Raw genomic sequence first — 19,426 nt, forward strand, 5'->3', positions numbered from 1 at the left:
TGAGGATATGCATCGGCCAGTATAATTTAATTGTGACTAATGGCAGTCAAGACAAGGTTCTGTCAGTGTCCGAAATTGTAGCGCTGCAACGACACTCGCATGAAAACAACAGACTTGGGAGATTTATGGAAGGATATGAAACTCAAACAGCAAAAAATAGAGTACTGCACATGGCAAACCATAAGAACTAATACTTGCTCACATTAACTAAATGTAACATTTCTGGCCAACATGTTATGTCTTAGATACAGGTAGTCCCTAACTTACTATGGAGATCGTCCGACAACGACTTCATCAAAAATCGTCAAGACATATAAATATCGTCAAGACATATAAATATCGTCAAGACATATAAATATATAAAAAAAGTAAAGTAAACTTTTGGTCTGTAACTGTGTATATATTATACAGTGGAACCCGGTTATCTCGCCTCGGTTATCTCGACAACCCTATTAAGTCGACGTTTTTGAAGTGGAACCGCCAAATTCTCGCTTTTTCTAAGCATTTTTTATCGGTTATGTCGACTTTTTTTATGTCGCCGAACCCTGATATCTTGAGCACAAGGGGGGAAAAATTAGAAATTTTAACGTCAGTTATGTCGATCCGCACTGTGCAGCCGCAGAAGAACTCGCGAAAGTGGAGGAAAAGTAGGCATCAAGAGAATGCCAAGAGTGTGCAAAGCAGTAATCTAAGCCAAAGGTGGCTACTTTGAAGAACCTACAATATGACATATTTTCAGTTGTTTCACACTTTTTTGTTATGTATATAATTCCACATGTGTTAAATCATAGTTTTGATGCCTTCAGTGTGAATCTACAATGAAAATAAAGAAAACTCTTCAAATGAGAAGGTGTGTCCAAACTTTTGGTCTGTACTGTGTGTGTGTATATATATATATATATATATATATATATATATATATATATATATATATATATGCGCATGCATTAGCGGGGACGTGGACAAGCGGCAGTTCACAAGTGGAGGGTAAGAAGCAAACCTGTAGCTGAAGAGACTAATCAGAACAGATTGTTTTAGGCCATGTCCACACTAATATGTTTTCATTTGAAAAGGCATATTTTACTCGCAGTTTTTGTCCTTCGTCCACACTAAGACAGCGGTATTTTTTTTAGTCTTTTTGAAAACGCTCTTCAATAAAATTGCAAAATAGATTTTCACGGTTTTTCCACAGAGGTTTTTAAAAACGCTGACGCATCTTTAGTCATTGCTGTGCCAATTCAAAGAGCCAGAAAATAAATAAGCGCCAGGGGGAAATGAGGCGTGCGAATGAGCAACTTTTGGAAAATGATTAAAAACGAAAATGTGGATGCGGAACCTTTTTGAATGAAAACGCTGTTTTCAAATTAATCCGGCTTCATTTCCATGCATCCTTAGACTTCTAGATTTTACCTCATGATCTCTTTTTTGTTTTAACAAAAAGACTATTCTGGATTATTGTGAACATAGCATCAGTGTTCGGCAATGCTGATAAAATGGAGAGAGAAAAGAGCTAAAATTGGGCTTTGAAATACCAAAAACACCAGGAAAATAAGGCGCTCTAACCCCAAGAAAACTGAAATCTGGCTGGCACTGGTGAGGCATCTCACAAGACGGGAGACGTGTACATCCTGAAGCGTCCCAATGTACTGTACCGCATATACACTAAGTTGCCTGCCCAGGCAAAACTAAATATTTGTACAATTTTGTCATAAAGCCATCAACATAAGATCGAAAAATAAGTTGTACCATCGTAACTCTAGGACTACCTTTACATTGAGTTGCAAACCAGACAAAAAAAATAGTCATCATTTCAAGCTTGAGTTAATATTTAGACATTATGTTGTTTTGCTTTACCCAGTCACAACCATGAAATCTTAAGACATAACAATGCTAATTTATTTACACTGGGGCTTGCAGAAGCTCCGCTCACACAGCCTGATTGTTCGCATAAGCAGAATGTGATTTTCTTTTAACACTGGTCTATTGTGAGAGAATCGCCACCAAACAGTCTGTTACAAAATTTCAGTCAAGGTTTTCTTAAAAATCCCATGGTCTAAAACAGGATGAAGGGTTTTGCTTCTAAACATCAATTTTTTTTCTTTTGGAAATGAATGCTCTCAAACCCTAAAAGTCCTTGCTCCTGGGGGCGTAGTACAGGCACGTGTGATGAACGTAAGGGTACAGTTTGAAAGCTTGTAATATAATGGACTTAGTGCTTGTATCTATAACAAGACAAACGTCTTGTGTTTAAAAGAGCAAAAAAGTGACCAGCGTTTCCCTCAGGTGACACAAACATCTGTTGAAACTTGAGATGCCTTGAAAAAAAAAGGGTGGTGCTGAGGTGTTCTTTCATTCTGGAAATGATTTGCTGTGAAGAGCTCATGGCATGAAGCTGTTATCCAAAACACTTTCTAATGGCTTTAACAACGAGCTGCTTCCTGCATGGGAATCTATAGACTTGTGTCGGTATTAATGCATTTGACTAGCTGATCAGCTCACCATACTTTATTACATTATGTTAATGATCATTTTGAAGGTAATATTATTAGGACACAAATGTACCAAGCAAGGCAGTACAATTAAGCTGGCACAACTAGCACATGGTTTTATAATTAGTGAAACTGGCCCCCTGCCTAGTCATTATTGATCTCATTTTCTAGCTATTTGTCCATTATAACCTAATTATTGTAGGTCTAAACACAGCAAAATGACAGTCAAACTAAAGACTGGTCATTAATAAGAATGAAAAGTGAATAAAAAAAGAAAAAAAAAAGAAATTAGCAGGCTTGAATGTTTTTAACCACACGATAAAGCAAAATGGCCTCCAGAATGTAGTCTTCAAGCTTCCACTTTTACTAACAACTGACAGAATCCCACATCACCACTGACCAATAGTCCCTTCCCTCCTCTTCAACCTCAGCTGCCAAAATTAAAACAATAAATAGAATTTCTGATTTTTATTTTTTTTGCCATTTGTCTTCCCAGGCTTGTTTAATTTTAATGTCCTTCTTTCCTGTTCTAGCCCAAGGGTTCCTCAAGGGAGAGACTCTTAGGCCCACGTCCACACTAATAAGTTTTTATTTGAAAACCATCATTTTCTCTACGTTTTGGACTTCCGTCCACACAGAGATGCCGTTTTCAGTCCACAGAAAAAACATTGATTTTTAAAACCTCTCTCCAAAGACCGTAAATCTGAAAAAGCTGTTTTTGTGTGGACTGTAAAAAAACGAAGGCTTTCGAAAACGACGACGCGAGTTGACAAGTCTTAGACATTTCGTTGTGTATGAACGAAAATGAAAACTATTTTAGACAAAAACTATTTCTAAATTAGTGGACACATAGCCTTTGACTTCTAGACTTTACCCCATGATCCCGGTTTGCCTTTTAACACAAAGGAACATAGGTAAGATATAGACAGATGCTATATATCCCAAAGCATGTGTACTATACTAAGACTGAAACGATTCCTCGAGTAATTTGTTTACAAAAATGTGTTAGTCCATTTAACTACACACGGAGCATTGTGTTTCTCACGGACCGTTATTACTGCCGCACCACCAGCTAATCTCTGGGGCGCCTTGGACAGGTAAACACAGAAGAAGCTGCAGAATAAAAACTGGTGAAGGACGGGATTCAAACCAAAGTACTAAAACAAAGTAAACACCGTACAGTGGGGTTACCTTTTTGAAAGCAATTTTAAATAATTTTTTATATTTTTCATTACTATGCAGTGCGGTCAAAAACTCCCCCCGCAGTGACCGTGTAGACGGAGTGAAGCACGTTTTTAAAGCTGTCGGCTAAATACATGGATTTAGTTCATGGAAAATTTTAAGCAGCTTTTCCAGGGACAAGAAAACCACATTGCGTTACTGTGCGAGATTTAATGAATAAATACGAGAGTGAGAATAATTATAAGTTTTAATTAAACAAATATTTTCCTAAAACCAACTCTGCATGGCCACTGCGGAGGGACCTTTTTTTGGACGCGCTGGATTTGCATTTTGATGCAATATTGCAATTAAATGCACTAAATGAGTTTAGTAATTCACAGATATCCTTGTATACAATTTCAGCAATACAAATTTACATTTACAAAACAAATTACTTGTTCAATTTAAGAGACTTGTTTTTTCTCTCTTATTTAGTATTGCTCTTTGATTTAAAAAAAAAGCATGTTTTATCCGATTCTTCGATTAATCGATTATTAAAATAATCGATAGCAACAGCCCTAATGTGAACACCTGAAAATCCATACTCATGTGTACAGAACACCTCATTATAGATTTAGTCTGCCTCAGATAACTCCAGGGCTTTTCACTGGATTTTGGAGGGTGAACCAGAGCATCATTGAGATCAGGAACTGGTGTTAGATAAGGAGGCCTGGTGTGAGGTCAGTATTCCTTATTACACCAAAGATATTCAGGGAGGTTGAACCTAACGTCGTGAAGGTCTATTATATATATATTTTTCAGGAATAACGTGTATGTTGATATCTGGATGCGATGAATTTAGACCTGTTCTTGGAACGCTCTTTGGCAGTGTGTGTAAATAAGAAAGTGGATATTAATAATGAATAGTTGATTAATAAATCACCACCAAAGAGATCTTTCTGATCCAATGCCCATCTTATATGTTATTTACAACACACACTCCGGAATGCACATGACTGGAGAGGGTAACGTATTGCGTGCCTACCTCTAGCCTCCCTGTGTCGGGCTGGAAGCCTCGCGCAGGGTCCTCGGTGGTCACACGGCACTGGATGGCACAGCCATTGATCTTGATTTTATCCTGCTTCAGTCCCAGCTCGGGCAGGCTGCGGCCTTCACACACATGCAGCTGAGCATGGACCAAATCCACACTGTAACAAAGAGACACAAAGAGAGACAGCAGTGTAAATGTCACTATTATCAGTGCAACTGTTAAGAGAATGGGTTTTCTTAATCGAGTCTGGTTCCTCTCAAGGTTTCTTCCTTGTGGTGATTCAGGTTTTCCTTGGCACAGTCACCCATGGTTTTAAATCTGTATCTGAATGCAGAAGAGATTGTAAGATTCACTGATTCGCACAAGTTATCGATTTGCTGCATCAATTTAAAAAGTGTGCATCGGATACAAGTTGGCATTTGCATCACGATGCATCGTTTTTTTGCATCGGTAAAAAACTATTTATCTATAGGTAGAAAGTGACATTTTGTATATTAAGTTTTGTACTACAGCCAAGATCTGGTGATAATCGTAGTAAGAGAGAGATGTGAGGCAGTGTTTGTTCTGCTGTGGCTGATGTAGGAATTTCACCACCCGCTGTTAAATAAACCAAGTGTTGATCTCTTGAGCTCCTCGTGTCGGTGTCCGACCTGCAGTGGTGAAAAACTGATCGGCAGAACAAAGCCGAGAAGCCACGAATACACGCAGGGTAATTACATATACAGCTAGTCTCCGACTTACAATGGATAAAAATAAATAAAACAGCCGAACTCTGAACCAACAGTCAGCTTAGTGTGGCTTTAAAATCTTTTAATTCATTCTTAATCTGGCCTTATATATATATTTCATATAATGCTTCTTTTGGAGAGAGAATAACATTTTGTAACTGTATTTTTAGTGATCCTTCAACCAGCTGTAATTTAGGCTACAGGTAGGCACAGGTACCAAAACCTGCTAACAAGTGCAGTCATTGAGAGGCTTGCGTTCTTCAATAAATATCTAATCTAAGCGATTTTCTGTATCACATCTTATTAATTAACTAAGAATTTATGAGATGAAGGGGAGGAAAAAAGAAAATGGCCAAAAAAAATACAACTCGGCAATAGGCTGCCCTGATTTTTAAAAACTGATATATCTTTCATTATTTAGAAAGTAACCAATATTTTATATGTGGAATGATTTCTCTTCACTAAACTGTTTCCTAAGCGTGTTCTCTCAGCCCCTGCGTTAATGTATAATTTGCTGTCTGCCTGAACCAAAGAGGCAAAAGTGAACTATCTGTAACATTGAATTGCAGAGAATCATATTGCATTGATTCGCTTGGTGTTGAATCAAATCGCGCTGCATCGTAATAGGAGTGAATCGTACCGCATCGCATCAGTAGGTGTTCGTACGTATCGTATCGTTGGCTATGCTTTGAGATGTGAATCGTTTCGGCCTCGGTTACAGAGAAGGACATCCCTAGTATGCAGATTATTTTGACTCGGTTGGGTAAAATGTACAGTCTCTAAGAAAATATTTTAGAATCTGGTACATGAACACAGAGCTTCCAAAGATCAATGTCCAAACTGGAACGATTTGTGAAACGATCTCAATATTGACGCATTTATTTATAGTACATTACAAACATGATCGAGTGCCATATGTAAATTTAGATTGTGGCTTAATACCAGCTGTAGCGTCACTGCACTGTAATAACCAATTTAATCAGCTCGGAATGGCATTCTCGTTCGTATGATTGACGTCCTTTCGCCTTCTAATGAGATCCGAGCAAACGCAATATGGAAAACACAGGCCATAGCGCCAACTCTGCCAGAGGATCCATCATTTCATGATTGACGGAATTAATTAAACAGTCTCGGGATACTATTGGTGTACAAGCGGACAAAAAGAGTTGCGAAGAGACATCTGTGTGATGACGGAAATCATTACGCACGTTTAAAGGTTGTCAGAAATCATTTTGAAGGCATCTTGAACTAGGATTGTCTTTTTTGTACTCAAGTTGGTCACTTGCCAATTCCTATCTATTAGTCTGCTCTCAGCTATCACACAACAGCTACCAGCTGGGAAGGGTAAAGGCTAACACATGTTTTGTTCAAGTATCCGCCATCTTACAGTTCTTCGATGCCTACAATTGGCCTGGGTGGTGATTGACAGGCGAGAGACAGTACGGCATACATCCCACGCAGGTCTACAAAGGAAAGATCACGAATTACGTTCAATCTAATGCCGTGCCTATAAATCCTGCGCCATGCAAACGTCCTTTAATTCTAACAAAAAAAAAGATCTGAAAGCCTGGTGACATTCACTCCAGCATTGCGAGTGCTACAGGAAAGGAATGCCGTCATGCTCCGGTGGCTTCCTATTATACAAGTCTGACAGCCCCACTCTCTCACTCTACAGCTCCTTTACCTGGCAAAGGAACCGAGGGACCGGGGAGAGACGAGCAAGACAGACAGGTCCACAAACAAAGACAAACCAAAAATAAACAAATATCCAGAGAATCAAATAGATTGACTATTTAACTAGTGCGATTAAAAATGGCTCAAAATCACACGCCGATAACAACGACATCTCCTTATCTAGGCCAGGAGCTGATCTCAATTCAATAAATTGAATCAGTCTCTTGCGCAATTGGGTGAGCTTCCACAACACAACCTGTTATCTCGCTGGTTAAAAAGCTCCCCAGAGTGTCAATGTGGATTTATTAAGCAGAGATCACTAGTTTCATCCAGAGCAATTCAACATATTGGCTAGGAAAGGAACAGCATTAGGTGTCGAAATTGGGGAGTTGTAATTGTTATAAATTGGTCCATGTGGAACAGTTTCTCAAAACATTTAAATTCGACGTATCAGTCAACCTCACGCATCACCTGGCATGTGACTAAGCAAAGACAGCGTGGCAGGAAGGAAGATGTTCTAGATTTTGGAGTATGCTTGTGGAGATTCAGTCACAAGGGTGTTGGTAAAGACAGGTACTGATGTAGGTGAGGTGAACAGACCTGGGGTACAGCATGATCAGAGTTCCAGTTCATCCCAAAAGTGCTCAATGGGTTTAAGATCAGAGATCTATAAGCAGGTCGCTCAAGATCCTCTACAACCATTCCAACCCAAACTGTTTATAAGCTGTTTTTGCACATTCCTTTTGACTGCTTATATTGCTGTTTTACACAATCCTTTTGTTTACTTACACGTAAACTCCTGTACTCGGTTCTCTCTGCACACTACTGTATAATATATAGTAAAGTTTACTGCCGGGGATATTTTGTGTCTTGTGTATTTGGCCTACACTGTCTTGTGCTGTCATTGCACTGTTTCCACACGATGCACTTTATGCTCTGTCTTTTCTGTTATGTAGATTTATGTTTTTTAAGTATCACCAGGGTTCTGGAGGAAAGTTCTCTCATTTCTCTGTGCACTGCATCAGCTATATATGATTGAATGACAAAAGCATTTTGACTGACTTGACTCTTGACCCATGCAAACTATCTTCATGGAGCTGGATGTGTGTACAGGGGGCACTATGATGCTGGAACAGGTTTGGGTCTCCTGGGTCAAGTACAACGGTGTGACTATACTTGTGTATATAATGTAGAGATGATTACACAATGAAGATTAAAGGAGAAGAGTAATACGAAATGTATTGCATACCATGTATTTATGAGGAAGTTTGGGAAGAAAAACATTGTCAAATATTCGCTTTATAAAATCATGTATCAACTGTTTTGGAACAAAGCAAGCTTCATGGTTGGTCACGTCGCTTGCCAATGTGATGTCTAAGGTTTTTTGATTGCCATCTCGGGGGGAATTGACAAAGCCCACATGTGCTGTTCTGACATATCAGATGGATGATGAAACACATTGAAGGAGTCAAATATTGCGACTCTCGTCCCCTTTTGTCCGAGTTCACCTTACTCCCACTCCTTTAGAATGCGAAAGCAATAATTCTATTAGCAAACCGCTCGAGGAAGGACGCGAAAGTGCCTCGGGCTGTTTATGGTCTGATTACATACAGTTCTCACAAGACAGTTCTTATCGTCTTTCTTCTGTGTTCAAACAGCTGCAAGGCAAAATTTAACAACAGCAGCATACTCCATCAGCCTTCCTTCTCGACTAAATGAATAACTACAAGGATGTGTGTGTGTGTGTGTGTGTGTGTGTGTGTGTGTGTGTGTGTGTGTGTGTGTTTTCATGCCTGGCAGGTTAAAGAAAGCGAGAGACAGGAAATAGAGTATCTTAAACAGATATGACAGCAGGAAGAAGTGACAGAGTCGTTCTTGCTTTCACAGTTGATCAATAAATCAAGTTACCAAGCACTGCTTCTGTTAGATAGATTTAACAATCTTCTGAAATTCACACACGCAAACACGAACATACACACACTCCAAAGGGACTGTGGAAACAAACATTTCACATCATTAATTCTTAACTATGCTGTGCTTGTGAAGTCTCTAGAGAATATTTGATGTCGGTGTGACTCAGGTGACATCATTCACACTTGCATACATTTGCACGTCCGTTTCCGACTCTCGTTTTCTATTTAAAACGCATTATAAACAGCGATTTGTAGCTCACATTAATGCAATTATCCAGTCAGCCAATCACCTAGCAGCGCAGCCATTCATGCAGTTAAAGGTCAAGTGTTTCAGTTTTTAATTGATCTCAAACAGAACTGTATTTGGGGGAGGGGTGTTCTCACAAACCCCTGAGATTCTCGCTCACACACACACACACACACACACACACACACACACACACACACACACACACACACACACACACACACACACACACACACACACACAACCAGTTCCACAAGTGGAAATGCCATTTTTGTAAAAGAGGTGCAAACAGCATGGCTACAGTAACTCTTAACAACCATGATGAGCAGAAAAGCATTCAAATGTCAAACTGCAGTGAGAGGCCATTAAGGCCAGCATACATTATATTTTTGTCCATTAATATGTATTAAATTATTCTCAATAGTCTCTTCACTTCATAGCATTTCCTTCAGATGTGCTGCTTTAAGTAGCAATGCAACAGACTAATTTTAGGTTTCTATCCAATCAGATTTCGGTCATCATTTCACTTATTGTCGGGGACAAAGGGAACTGGCATAAGCCTTTCACAATGAAGGAACAAGGTGCCCTGTAGCTTCAAAATCGATGTTGCTGGAATGCTGTTGCTCTAACCAACCAGATTTCAAGCTGGCCACTCCGAGGCTCACTAGCAGTCACGGAATCACGTCGGCATTTTCCCGCCCTTCAATTGGATGGTCAGAGTTTGCAAACATTCACTCCACAATGACTAACAAAGGAGAACAAATCGATTTAGTTGCAGATACACTTATTTACAAAACAGCTTTTCATGTCCCATTGCGTTTTTCTTTGCTGTAGAATCTGCACGGGAATAACTACACAAAATGCACTGGAAACCCCAGGGTCATTTAATGAGGTGAATATTGAAGCTTTTGCAATACATGTATGCGAGTAGCACAGCTGTGACTACAGTGAAAGGAGACTTGTTGAATTGTCTTCATTGGGTTTCTTGCTTTAGTAAAGGCATTCATTCTTTTTGTATAAGATTCCTGTCTGTGATGCAGTGCTCTGTTATACTGCGTTTCTCTATAATATTGATGGTTTCTATAGCCGTGGTGACAATGATGGTAATTAAGAAGTGGATTGACTCATGTAGGACCACACTGGAGGCCTAGGTGTGAAATGCACGGCTTGCCACTGTCAAACGGAAATAAAAATCGGTACAAACAACAGAATACCACATCAGGATCTGCTCCAGCAAAGAAAACTAGACAAAATTCCTGATTCATGGGCGCTTTCTTTAGATGATGCACACATACACTTGGGGAGGTGGTAGCTCAGTGGTTAAGGGATTGGGCCTTGGATCAGAAGGTTGTGAGTTCAAATTCCAGCACTATCAAGCTGCCATTGCTGGGCCCTTGAGAAAGGCCCTCAACCCTCAGCTGCTAAGATGTAAGTCACTGTGGGTGAGGGCATCAATGTGAATGTAAATCTAAAATTACAAAAAGTGTGTTATGCAACTAAAAATAAACACTACAAAAAAATAAATAAATAAAATCAGTCATGTACAGCCTTTAAGATGATGTAAATTACTGCAATTCCAGGTGGCAATTTAAAAGAGTATGCAGCTCCAGGTTGCCAAATGCTAGTGTTTACATGCAATTCTGCATTTTGTGCAATAAATCACTGGCATACGCAAAACTTTTCTCTCTCTTTTTTTTACGACAAACTATGACTAAAACATGACTTAGTGTAGCTGTACATAACAGAAAAGTGTAGAATGTAAAAGTGAGAATGTTAAATTGTGTACAGAAAAGTCACACTGTCACATGTATTGTATTGTATCATGGAGCTCTGCATCCAATGCACTGGATTATGTCAAGGAATGTTTAAAGGGGGGTAAAAAAATGTTTAATTTCATTGCTGCAAAAAACCTACACGGCAAAACAACTCCTAACGTGAAATCTCTTCACTTTTTAATGATCCAATCTAAATACCAAACGCGTTCTATTGGCACCCACAAGACTTTCACGACGACGCAAATTGTCTCGAATGGCCGTGTCACACTTCATTACAAGGGGAATTTTTCCAAATCCAAAGAAAAATCACACCGTCGCATTCCTGACGATTAAGCAAAGGGAAGCGTGCCGTAAGGTCTCCTATCATCACCGTATGAGAGTTTTCTGAATTGAATTAAAGTAGTACAGTAGTAAAATTATTTTATTTTTTAAACCCGTTTCTCTGCACAGCACAGGGGGGGAAAAAAAAATCTCTGCGTGGCGCCAATTCTTGCGCTTCGCAGATATTGATTTTTATTTGTTAAACATGAGTCCTTTCATTACTGCCATGTTAAAATCCATTTTATCATCATTCCCATGGGGACACGGCAAAGCAGATCCCCATTACCGCAGTCACCGCGGGAATATTTTCAATTTTGGTTCCCGCGGATAACCGTGGTATTAGCGCTGTCCCCATCCCTCTGTAGCTCTCTAATTAAGATAAGGGCTGTAGCACTGGATCCAAGCCGTCGTGCAAAATAAATGAAAAACCTGGCAGGTTACAGTGACTGATGCAGCGGCGTATGTACACGCCGTATTTGTTGACTTTCTACTCTCAGGTGCTTTTGTGCAGAAGATATATGGAAATAAGTGACATGTAATACGGTGTTTAAAAAAAAAAAAAATCTATCTGTAGGAGGATCTCCACATGCTGGGTTGCTGTAGATGTACATGCAGAGCTATTAGCAAAAGACAAAGAAAAAATATTACAAGGCCGTCTCCAGGGAAAATAGATCGGCGTGTCTCTGTACCTTCTGCACAGCAGTCTCGTGTAGGTGTTAATTTATGCAGCTGTGCTTCTGGTTAGACATACTTTCACTTGCTGTGTATGCAAATCACACTTTTTGGAGACACACACACACACACACACACACACACACACACACACACACACACCTCACTTACTGTCCCTTAGTGTTTTTTCTTTCCAGATCATTTCTGAAGTTAGGCTGCAAGAACAAACTTAGAAGACCGAGAAGGAATTGAATGAGGTTGCGAAAAAACAAAAGGAGGGGCTGGGAGGCAACAGCAAAACAAAAGACGCTGCGGAATCTCAATGGTGTGTGCGAGAGCTGTGCAGGAGCAGCGGTGCTCCTGACTCGAGGTGGAGGGTTCCAAAGAAGCCGCTGTCCTAATGTATTCGCTCTGATTTTTTATTCAGCTTTAATTAGCAGACAGAGGCATGCGCGGCAACGATGAAAAACTAGCATCGGTCTCGAAATACGTACCAGCACAAAATGCAAATGAAAAAACTAAAGAAAGACAGATGAGCTCGGTACAACTAGTCTAGACTAGTCAGGTCCCCACTGGCCGTGTTTGAGTCGGTTTTTAAAGATGTCTGACAGGGTAGCACGCTCAGCAGGAGACAGCTGACTGCACTTCTGCCTCCCTGGGCCGTCGCTCTATTCGGCACATGTGTCTAATCTTTAGCCGTGAGCGTGTAGCGGATGACCGGGTTTGTTTAAACAGCAGTGTCTCTCGCTGTTATTTACTGATCACTGAAGCTGATCTGCTGACAAATGGCAGCTGTGTCAAACGAGACCCCAGAGTATGTGTATACTTAGCAAGGGCCAAGCGCATAGGAAATGGCAACTCCTAAGCGAGGAGAGAACTGGATAAAGTGGCCAAAATGGCAGTAAAATAGCAAAAAAGATAATGTCAATGCTCTCACTATAGAGCCTATAGTGCTCCTGCTCCCTCATGTAATTATCCAATCATGCAATCAGGTGTCAGCAACTCAACGCATGTGATCATCGGGTTCGGGAGTTTTAGTTCAGCTATTTTCATACACTATATGGACAAAAGAATTGGCACGCCTGCCTTTGCAAGCCATATATGGCACACAGTTGTACCGGTTGTCTTTGGATGCAGTAGCATGAAATTTTTCCCTTCATTTGAACTAGGAGACCCAAACCTGTTGCGGCATGACGATGCCCCTGCGCAAAAAGCAAACTCCATGCAGATATGCTTTGCATGGTTTGGAGTGGAAGATCTCCTGCTATAGAGCTCTGACTTCAACCCTATTGAACCCCTTTGGGATGAATATGAATGCTGACTACACCCTAGGCCTTCTCACCTCCATCAGTACATGACTTTACTAACACCCTTGTGTATGAATAAACACAAAATGTCCAAAAAATGTAGAGAATATCTTTCCAGAAGAGTGAAGGGAATAAGCACAAATTGGGACTTAATGTGGAAGGTGATGGTCAAAATGCATGGACCATACTTATGACCAGGTTTCTGCTAAATTTTGCCAACTTTGTGCAAGTCTTTCTTCGAGAAATTCTTTGCTGAGAAAAACAAAAAACATCCAGTGAAAGGACAAAATCAGCAGTCTGGCACCTAAACAAAATATACAACACATTGGACATCGAGTCAAACGCGAATTGGTATTTACTATGGGCACGTTCTTCTACGATTCTACTGCAGCATTGGACTGGATTTATTATTTAATTATATCAAACCACTGGTGCATTTGTGGTCATCTACTGTCATGAGGAATAGAGAATACAGTACAATATAGGATAATAAACAACACGTAAAGAATGGTGTACTTGTACTTGGTGTACAAGTGCACGTTTAACTATGACTTGCACCAGCATTTATGGGGAATCACAATAGGGTTTTTTTTTTTGTGACTGAACTTTAGACCGCCTCCTACAGGTCATGTTAATTTTATTCAATGTTCGTTTATGGTATTTGGCAGCTGCCCGTATCCAGAACAACTTACAATTATATCATTTACACAACGGAACATGTGAGGGTTAAGGGCCTTGCTCAAGGGCTCAGCATTGGCAGCTTGGTGTGGCTGGGATTTAAACTCACAACCTTGCAAAGAGAAGTCGGATGTCTTTGTTAAAGGTCGACCAAAAGTGCAAAATGAAATACCGATAGTTTTTCCGGGTTTCGTCCTTTGCTGGAGCGGCTAAGAAAGTCTGCTGTCATTACGAGACGTGCTGTTTGTTTTTACAAGTGAGACTTATTTCATTTAGAACATGATCCTGATTTAGTACTGTTTTTTTTTATAATAAATAATAAATAATAATAATAATAATAATAATAAATGTTAGCACAATTGTACATGGAGGGTTTGTTTTTTCCATTTTGTTTGATTAATAAATTTTTTTAATATCGATTGGTTGGTGGTTCTCGGCAAGTACGATCCAACCTAGCTTTCAGAATCAGTCAAACTCTAGTCCTAAACATAGAGTCTTACCACTTCTCATGAAGTCTCGGGTTTGGTACATGTTCTCAATTCACATGACAGCTTTTCAATTCAAATCAATCATTCTTTCAGACAAAACCGCCAGTGTAAAATCCTCCGAGGACTACAGCGGGCACAGACTCGCGCCAACTGGATGTTATTCCAAAAATTCAACTGCATGGACTCTGGTTAGGGGCAAGTTCATTCTGTTCATTTTTCTTCAAGTCTACACACAGGTAATGTAAGCAGAGCTCGATTAGATCAGATGACAAGAGAATAGCGGCCTGCAGCTGTTACACAGATGGACAGTGAAGGATTAACCCCAGCACAACAGGCAGTACAGATAAAAAAAACTCTTATAAATCTTCCTTATCGGCAGCCTGACCTTCACTTTAAATGTGTTCCTTACTTACTTACCCGCCCACCCTGTATCTCCTTCACCAGGATTTTCATTCTTTATCAAACTCTATCCAAAATCTACCGATTCCAAAATTTCTGGGCTCCAGCTCAAAAAAAAAAAATGCATCAATGTTCGAACGTAAACGGGTTGGACGTGCTAATGCCTCACTGGGTGCCCCGCAAGACTGGAAGAGCATCCAGCCATCTGTCTCATTCATCTTTCTTAGTCTTGCTCTCAGTCTCCCACCTTCATATCCGTCTCTCATCTTAATGTCCTCGTCTAATCTTTCCCTGACAACAAGCGGCCCCCGGTATAAACGAGCGCCTGCAATTTAGAGGCAACTCTGAGTAATTACTACCCCATTACCAAGGGCACCCGAGAGAGCCCACCCACGAACCAGGACAGAAAACAAACACAAATGCAGATGGCATGGAAGGGGAAAAGTAGAGAGCGAAAAATAAATTACTGCATGTGAGAAGACTATGGGGAATAAGCAAAAAGAAAACACCATTTCCAAAAAAACTCTAGCAGTAGATCAGACTTCCATAAAAAAAAAAAAAATCTACCCCACTCTAAAAGATTATGCAGAGATAGATGACCGGGTGAGGGATGGAGACATGCAAAATACTCCCTGAATGAATTACACAGTCGGGGGGGATTGCATTAGTGGCACCGCAGGTTAAACACGACTGAAATTCATCTTCTGCTGCCCACAAAAAGACAAATTTACAGCCTGCAAATCAGCCTGACAGAAAATCCGCTCGTCCTATAGGCTATTCAATTTGTGTTTAACTGTGCAACACCCTGATTTCAGCACAATTGCTCCCGAGTCTTAACATATAGCTGTGCATAGCTCCTGCCTGCACAATGACTTATGAAGTTCTGTGCTCCCTGTGACTATGCGTGCAGCCTTGTGCTGCCATCTGTTGGCATGTTACAAAACTAGTCTAGAAACATTTTATACCATGTATAAAAAAAAAATATATACTATGGCTATTTCATTCTTTTTTTTTTACATTTGCAACTATTCATTATAATGTGAATATAATTCGCAACAATCATTTTTTGAGGTAAAGTGCTGCTTTTTTTTTTACCTTTTTACATTTATGTCTATGGTCGAAGAAATTTTAATCCCAAGATTGAGACAGTAAACCTTGGAGAGAGAGAGTCAACAGAGCAAAATTGTTTATGCGATCATGTGGGAGGAAGGAATACTCTCGTAAACCCCTGTCAATCAAATAGTCTTTAGCTAATCATTGGCATCAATGTGCTCTTGTATGTGGAGGAGGGCAGACAGCACTTTCTTTTTAGTGGGCTACTTTTATGCTAATTACATTGTTACAACTCTAGGAATGTTTGGTACCATATCATTTTACAATAAAAAAAATTAATTAAAATACTATTTGCCTTTTTTTATACCACTTTCAATAATTTAGCTAAACAATCCATTGTTTGCCATGTACTGTACAAACGTTTGTGCTTTTTGAACATCCCATTCCACATTTAGTTTTCATTTGCTGGTATAACCACCTCCACTCGTCTAAGAAGGTGTTCCACTAGATTCTGGAGTGTATTTGAGGAGATCTGTGCTCATTCAACCGTAAAAGGTGTTAATCAAGTCAGGTACTGATGTAGGTGAGAAGAGGAGTCCTGGGTTGCAGTCAGCATTTCAATTCATTCCAAATGTGTGCAATAGGGTTGAGGTCAGAGCTCTACAGCAGGCCACTCAAGATTCTCTATTCCAACCAATGTATTTAGGGAGCTGGTTTGTGTACTGTGATATTTTCATGCTGGAACAGGTTTGGGTCTGTCAGTTGAAGTAAATGGTAATTTTTATGCTACCGCATACAAAGACATTCTATCAAATGTGTGCTAACAGTTTGTATGTCAAAAGCAAAAAGCCCTTCTTGCACTATTACAAGCTCCCCTAGAAATTATGACACTGTTGCCAGTTCCACTTTATGTATTTTTTTTCCTTCACCAAACCAATATTTTTCCAGGTTACACGCTAATCTCTGCTGTTCCACACCAGGCATAGAATAAGGAGATTTTTAAACCCACCTAGTCAATGCCTGTTAGCAAAGCCACATGTTTTCATCTTCACCGATTATGCACAATGAACAAACAAATTGAAGATTTAATGAATTAGGAATATTAACCAATTTTGTTTGCCTCTTTTGTTTTGTTCTTAGATAAACAGTGTTTAAATGGACTGGTAAAATTCATACAGCGTTTTGAAAAGAAAAACATTTTCTTTTTGAGATGCTGGTTTTTAAATGGATCCTATTAAAAGCATTTTTTTCCCCTCTGGAAAGGCATTCCGTTTTTTTTCCCATTCACTGGAACAAAAATGTAATTGTCTTATATGATTTGTTACGAAGCAACAGATTTTAAAACATCTGAACAGCATTGATTTGGATTGTGTTTAGAAGTGTACCTATAGTGGATAAGCAATTAATCAAATAAAATAGAAAAAATATATATACACTGGATAAAGAAAAAGAAAAACAACAAAATTTAAAATAGTTCTCAATTGGATTACAAAAATAATAAAAAAATAAACAGTACTAAATTGTGAAAATGTGGTAAATAAAATAAGCCTTATGCGTGAATATTCGCCTTTAGAGGGCGCTCTCATAATGACAGCGGACCTTCTCAGACGCTCCAGCAACGGACGCAAACCGGAAAAACAAATGGATATTTGTTATTTTTTGCCAGCAATCAACTATTGGTGTCGAATATTCAGTCAACCTCTAAGACGTCAGACTTCTTTCCGGAACGTTGTGCGTTCAAATCCCAGCAACACCAGGCTACCAACGCTGGGCCCGACCCTTATCTCTCAACTGGTTAACTGAATAAGTGAGATAAACGTAAGTAGCTCTGGACAAGGGATGTCTAATACTTTTAATGAAAAGGAGGTGGTCCGAGTTTGGTAACACTGGAGATAATATAATTAAATATACATATGTACGTACACACACACACACACACACACCTCGATACATCGCAGATCGTACATCGGCAACATCGCGGGTTCTCATATGGAACGTAACTGACTATTGCGAATATAACGTGTAATTTTGCAAAACTTTACTGTTACACTGTATAAATGCTTTAGAATGTGTTAACATTTACTAAAACATTTTAAAATCTATTTTCTTTTCAACTGTTTACTTCAGTTAATGCACTATAAACAAAACATAAACGAGGTACAGCGCATAGTCTCACGTGTCAAAACCGACAGCAAGTGGGCTCAATGATTCCCCTCCAGCTCTCATACTGTATAACAGACCACTTTAGCTGCTCCAGAGCAGATGCGACCAGGAAAAACTATCGGTATGGATTTTGCCAACAGTACCAGCAATTAACTATCGGTGTTCAATCATGTGTTCCCACAGTTCTGTCGAGCCTTGGATGAAATAAAAGTAAAAAATTGAGGCAGGACATTTTGCACAGAAAGCAACTTCAGGGAAAAATTGCACTAGGAATGATGGTTTGGACCACTTGTAAACTATTTTCTTTTCCATTTCAGATGCTTTTAATAAAAAATTGGCCCATTTTACTTTTTTGTGATCAACCGCTGCTTGTACGACTCGCTCCAGGTGAATGCAGAGAATGACTTTTCTAAACTGGATTATTAATATAATAATTTGCAATTAAAGGCATTATTCAGTGTTTGAGCATATCAAATAGCTGATATTTGCTTTGAGTGTCTGGTTACGTTTGAATGTTTGGGCATAAGTGTGTACAGTTCGGTGTTTAGCTCAGCATGGCTACAATTTTAAATCAGAAAGTATTGATTAATAAATTAGTTTCTGGCTGGAGCTGAAACGTACACCTTTTTTTCAATACAACAGGAACTCACTTAGATATGCAACAATATACAGGTTCAGGTTGTCTTCACTAATTGTCCATCCCCCCCTAAAAAAAAAAATACCCCCAAAAAACAACAAAAAAATCCCACACTAGAGCAATCCTTCATATAACGAATACTATTCTACAGTATATTGACCAAGATATAGATATATAGTTTTGAAAACTGGACTGGAAAATGGGGGGTGGGGAAAATTAGCAAAAGTTTGTGGACACCTATCCATAAGATTTCTATGTTCTTTTTGACCATCATATTCCACATGTAGTCTCCATTTGTTTTTATAATAACCTTCACTTCTCTGGGAGGATGATCCACTCAATATTAGAGTGGTTCTAAAGATGTGTGCTCATCCAGCCACATATGCAGTAGTGAAGTCAGGTATTATGTAAAAGGTCTGGGATGAAGTCAGTCTTCATATTTATCTCAGTTGTTCTGAGGGTTGAAGTCAGAGCTCTATTGCAAACCACTCAAGATCTTACACACACACACACACACACCCAAACCATGCAAACTATATCTTCATGGAGTAGGATTTGATCACATGGCATTGTCATGCAAATAATTTTTGGCTAATCGCAGTGTAATAGTATCAGTTCCTTACAACAAACAGTATCTCCAGTGAAACAGATTTTTAAATAAAGACCAGAA

The 19,426-nt window shown here is 39.4% G+C and overlaps 1 protein-coding gene across 1 annotated transcript in view; it reads right to left on the reverse strand.

Moving 5' to 3' along the window:
• Positions 1-19,426, reverse strand: part of pcxa (pyruvate carboxylase a) — a 165,740-nt gene that overhangs the window by 94,721 nt on the left and 51,593 nt on the right. The window contains 1 exon segment of the mRNA XM_046868027.1: positions 4,696-4,858. Coding sequence (XP_046723983.1) covers positions 4,696-4,858 — 163 coding nt within the window.

The sequence above is a fragment of the Silurus meridionalis genome, chromosome 15 (genome assembly GCF_014805685.1).
Source record: "Silurus meridionalis isolate SWU-2019-XX chromosome 15, ASM1480568v1, whole genome shotgun sequence".
Classification (NCBI taxonomy): Eukaryota; Metazoa; Chordata; class Actinopteri; order Siluriformes; family Siluridae; genus Silurus; species Silurus meridionalis.